The following is a 5,338-nucleotide window of genomic DNA, read 5'->3' as shown; positions in this document are numbered from 1 at the left end:
CATGGGTGAAGTGGCGGTGTAATGCGCGGTGGTGTGTGTATGGCGGTGTGTGTGATATGGTGATGTGTGTCAGCGGTGAGTGTGTATGGCTGTGTGTGTAAATGGGATTGAGTCGTCATAATTGTATCGGGGTGTTGTGTATCGCGGTGAGTCGTGTACAGTAGGTTCTGAGTGTGGTATGGCCGGCTGGAGTGTAAACATATGTAAATCGTAGCGTGAGTGTAGTAATGTAGTGCGTGTGGTGTGTGTAAACTGGAGTGGACTGTGTATGGGGTGTGGTGTGTTGGGGTGAGTCGTGTATAGGGATGAGTGTGTATGGATGGTGTGTGTGTGTGTGTGTGTGGTGTGTGTGTATGGGTGTGTGTGTATGGGTGAGTGTGTATGGGAGTGTGTATGGTGTATTGGGTGAGTGTGTATGGGTGAGTGTGTATGGCTGTGATGCATGTGTATGGGTGTGTGTGTATGGGTGTGTGTGTGTGTATGGGTGAGTGTGTTATGGGTGAGTGTGTATGGTGTGTGTGGTATGGTGTGTGTGTGTATGGGTGTGTGGTATGGGTGTGTGTGTATGGGTGTGTGTGTGATGGGTGTGTGTGGTGTAGGGTGTGGGTGTGTGTGTTGGGTGTGTGTGTGTATGGGTGTGTGTGTTATGGGGTGTGTGTGTATGGGTGTGTGTATGGGTGAGTGTGTATGGGTGTGTGTGTATGGTTTATGGGGTACTAAGGTGCGAAGAATCAGAGCAGGTGGTCAGTCCAGTTCAAGTTTATTAATGAAAATCTTGACATTAATTATACAAACAGAAATCATACAGTTGTCTGAATTTCTAAAAGATACATTGTACAAATTGTAAAACCGAACTAGTGATGTGTGAAAGAAAATGATTGATTTGGGGTTGATTACATTTCACGATACCAAACCGCAATGCTTTATTAATTTTTTTATTTTTATAAAAATGGAACATACTCCAATCCTGCTTTTTTTCCTCGTAACTCAACATTTGCTTTGCTTTTCCCAACTGAACTTGCATAACAGCCAATATTGACTGTTGGGCAATGGTATGATACACAGACTGCCCACGGTGTCTTTGTTTGTCTAGGTACTGCAGTTGTAATGGTAGACGCTGAGTGGTGTAATGGTAGACTGCAGTGTGTAATAGGTAGACTGCAGTGTGTAATGGTAGGCCTGCAGGTATGGTAATGGTAGACTGCCAGTGTGTAATGGTAGACTGCAGTGTGTAATGGTAGCTGCGCAGTGTTGTAATGGTAGACTGCAGTGTGTAATGGTAGACGTGGTGTGTAATGGTAGACTGCAGTGTGTAATGGTAGGCTGCAGTGTGTAATGGTAGACTGCAGTGTGTAATGGTAGACTGCAGTGTGTGTAATGGTAGCTGCAGTGTGTAATGGTAGACTGCAGTGTGTAATGGTAGACATCTGCAGTGTGTAATGGTAGACTGCAGTGTGTAATGTAGACTGCAGTGTGTAATGGTAGCTGCAGTGATGTAATGGTAAGGACTGCAGTGTGTAATGGTAGGACTGCAGTGTGTAATGGTAGGCTGCAGTGTGTAATGGTAGACTGCATGTGGTAATGGTAGAATCTGCAGGGTGCTGCAGTGTGTAATGGTAGACTGCAGTGTGTAATGGTAGGCTGCAGTGTGTAATGGTAGACTCCAGTGTGTAATGGTAGGCTGGGTTGTTAGTTGTGAGCGTTGGTCTGTCTGGGCGCGTTGGCTCGACTCTCACTGGCCTCACTGGAAAGGTAGTCAAGCTCATCACTCTCTTCTGGCCCTCGGCATTGTGGGTTCATCTCATCACTCTCTTCTGGCCCTCGGCATTGTGGGTTCATCTCAGAATCTGAAAGATCAATATTTATATATTATTTATTTAAAAAAATATATATATTAAATATACATTTATTAATATTTATATATAAAAAACAAATATATATATATATTTTTTTTTTATATATTAAATATTTATTTATTAATATTTTTAAAAGATATATATATATTTTTTATAAAGTGATTTAGTCATCACATACACCAGATAGAAAAACAACAGCTATTGAGCATACTGACAATAATACATACTTTGACTTGTAGTCAAATAAGCTAAGATAAGCTAAGATAAGATAAGCTAAGATAAGATAAGATAAGCTAAGATAAGCTAAGATAAGCTAAGATAAGCTAAGATAAGCTAAGATAAGATAAGATAAGCTAAATAAATAAGTTATTTGTACCATTACAAACACAGTTAGGGAGTTGAATGTAGGGAAAGGTCAGATCATGGAAAGAAACAGCAGCTTACAAATATCTGAGGAGAAAAAAAGCTCGTCGGTCTTTATTCTGCCTTCGTCATTGAGCGTCATCTTGTGGAGGAAACGCTCTTTGTACGTATTAACAACTAGTCCATGGCAGGGCAAGCCTGGCAGAGAGAGAGTATGTTTCCTAACAGGTAAGCTAGACAGTGTTGGGTAAGGGCAGAGGTCCACAACTCCAGGCCGCCAGGGATGCAGTCACTGTTGTTTTTAGTTGCTGCCATTTTAAATCAGTGACTAGTTTAGACCTGGGAAACCAGGGATGTGTTACTTCAGAAGGACACATCGTTTTGCAAAAGAAAAGATATGACTGGACAAGTCTAGGTAGTCTCTCCCTGTTTCATTCCATTTTCTTCCCTTTTGTGTCTAATAACCAATAACAAATACAATTACACTGTCCTTACTGTTACTGAGTAGCTTTCTGAGTACTTCTACTTTGAGTATTTTTGTATTTTTCTAAGTGAGTAATTTTACTTGAGTAAAATGTCATTAATGTAACAGTACTGCTACTGGAGTAACCTACCACTGAAATAACAGTACTGCTACTGGAGTAAACTACCACTGAAATAACAGTACTGCTACTGGAGTAAACTACCACTGAAATAACAGTACTGGAGGTGGTAGTTTACTCCAGCACTTAGACAGTAACGTTTATTTCAGTGGTAGTTTACTCCAGTACAGTACTGTTATTTCAGTGGTAGTTTATCTCAGTAGCAGTATGGTTAGTTTTACTCGTAACAGTAATGTTATTTCAGTGGTAGTTTACTCCAGTAGCAGTACTAGTTATTTCAGTGGTAGTTTACTCCAGTAGCAGTTATGTTATTTACAGTGGTAGTTAGTTAACTCCAGTTACAGTAATGTTATTAAGTGTAGTTTACTCCATACATACTGTTATTTCAGTGTAGTTTACTCCAGTAGCAGTACTGTTATTCCAGTGGTATTTACTCCTAGCAGTACTGTTATTTCAGTGGTAGTTTACTCCAAGTACAGTACTGTTATTTCAGTGTAGTTTACTCAGTAGCAGACTGGTAGTTTATCCAGTAAGCAGTACTGTTATTTCAGTGGTAGTTTAACTCCAGTAGCAGTACTGTTATTAGTGTAGTTTACTCCACAGAGCAGTACTGTTATTTCAGTGGTAGTTTACTCCAGTAGCAGTACTGTTATTTCAGTGGTAGTTACATAGCAGTATCTGTTATTTCAGTGGTAGTTTACTCCAGTAACAGTACTGTTATTCGAGTGTAAGTTGTACTCCAGTAGCAGTACTGTTATTTCAGTGGTAGTTTATCAGTAGCAGTATTGTTATTTCAGTGTAGTTTACTCCAGTAACAGTACTGTTGTATTTAGTGTAGTTTACTCCAGTAGCATACTGTTATTTCAGTGTAGTTTATCACTAACAGTACTGTATTTCGTGGTAGTTCACTCAGTAGAGTACTGTTAATCAGTGGTAGTTTAATCTCTGTATAGTTATTTCTCAGTGCTAGTGTTACTCCAGTACAGTAACTTTAGTGAATTTACTTCAGTGGTAGTTTACTCGAGTAGGTACTGTTATTCAGTGGTAGTTTACTCCAGTAGCAGTACTGTATTAGTGGTAGTTTACTCAGTAAGAGTAGCTGTTAGTCTCATGGTTAGTTCTCCAGTTTAACAGTACGTTATTCAGTGGTAGTATTAACTCAGTAGCATTAGGTATTTTCAAGTGGTAGTTTACTCCAGTAACAGTATGTTATTCAGTTAGTTTACTGCAGTAAAGTACTTGTTATTCAGTGGTAGTTTTACTCAGTAGCAGTACTGGTATTTCAGTGGAGTTGCTCCAGTAGCAGTAACGTGGTATTTACTCCGTGACATATGAGTTTACTCCATATAGATACTGTTATTTCAGTGTTTTATCCATACAGTACTGTTATTTCAGTGTGTAATTTACCATAAAGTAATGGTAGTACCCAGTAAGCAGTATGTTATTGGCAGTGAGGTTTACTCCAGTAAAATCAGGTACTGTGTAGATTTCAGTGAGGTTATTACTCAGTACAGTATGTTATTTCATGGTAGTTAGTTCTAGTAGTACGTAGCTGTATTTCAGTGTAGTTTACTCAGTAGAGTATGGTGAGTTTTATCCAGTTAACAGTACTGTTATTTCAGTGTAAGTTTACTCCAGTAGCAGTACTGTATTTTTCAGTGTAGTTTACTGCAGTGCAGTACTGTTATTTCAGTGGTAGTATTTATCCCGTTAGTACTGTTATTTTCAGTGTATTACTCCATGGCAAAGTACTGTTATTTCAGTGGTAGTTTACTCCAGTAACAGTACTGTTATTTCAGTGGTAGTTTATCCAAGCATGTTACAGTGTTACTCATAGTGATACTGTTATCTCAGTGGAGTTATCCAGTAACAGTACTGTTATTTCAGTGGTAGTTTACTCCAGTAGCAGTACTGTATCAGTGGTATTGACTCAGAGCATAGTTGGAGTTTACTCCAGTAGCAGTACTGTTATTTAGTGGTAGTTTACTCCAGTAACAGTATGTTATTCTCAGTGGTATTACTCCAGTAGCAGTACTGTTATTTAGTGGTAGTTTACTCAGTAGCAGTACGTGTTATTTCAGTGGTAATTTACTCGCAGTACCATTTGTTATTTCAGTGGTATATTACTCCAGTAACAGTACTGTTATTTCAGTGAGTTAGCTTCAGTAGCAGTATTGTTATTCAGTGGTAGTTTTATCAGTAGCAGTACTGTAGTTTTCATCTATATCCAGTAGAGTTGTTTATTTTAGTGTAGTTTACTCCAGTACAGTACTGGTTAGTATAGTGGTAGTTTACTCAGTAGCAGTACTGTTAGTTTAGTTCGAGTGTTTACTCCAAATAGTAGTACTGGTGTTACTCAGTGAGAGTACTGTTTTCAGTGGTAGTTTACTCCAGTAGCAGTACTGTTATTTCAGTGGTAGTTTACTCAGTAACAGTACTGTTATTTCAGTGGTAGTTTACTCCAGTAGACAGTAGCTTACTTTCAGTGGTAGTTTTCCAGTAGCAGTATCGTTTATC

The 5,338-nt window shown here is 38.9% G+C and overlaps 1 protein-coding gene across 1 annotated transcript in view; it reads right to left on the bottom strand.

Moving 5' to 3' along the window:
• Positions 1-1,293: 1,293 nt before the first annotated feature.
• LOC112072310 (interleukin-1 receptor-associated kinase 1) overlaps positions 1,294-5,338 on the bottom strand; it is a 67,797-nt gene continuing 63,752 nt past the window's right edge. Inside the window, 2 exon segments of the mRNA XM_070439739.1 lie at positions 1,294-1,384; positions 1,531-1,847. Of these exon segments, the coding sequence (XP_070295840.1) occupies positions 1,690-1,847 (158 nt within the window). The 3' untranslated portion in view covers positions 1,294-1,384; positions 1,531-1,689.

This window comes from Salvelinus sp. IW2-2015, unplaced genomic scaffold, assembly GCF_002910315.2.
Source record: "Salvelinus sp. IW2-2015 unplaced genomic scaffold, ASM291031v2 Un_scaffold1887, whole genome shotgun sequence".
Classification (NCBI taxonomy): Eukaryota; Metazoa; Chordata; class Actinopteri; order Salmoniformes; family Salmonidae; genus Salvelinus; species Salvelinus sp. IW2-2015.
Note: the sequence above shows the minus strand (reverse complement) of the source record. Positions and strands in the feature narration are given on the sequence as shown.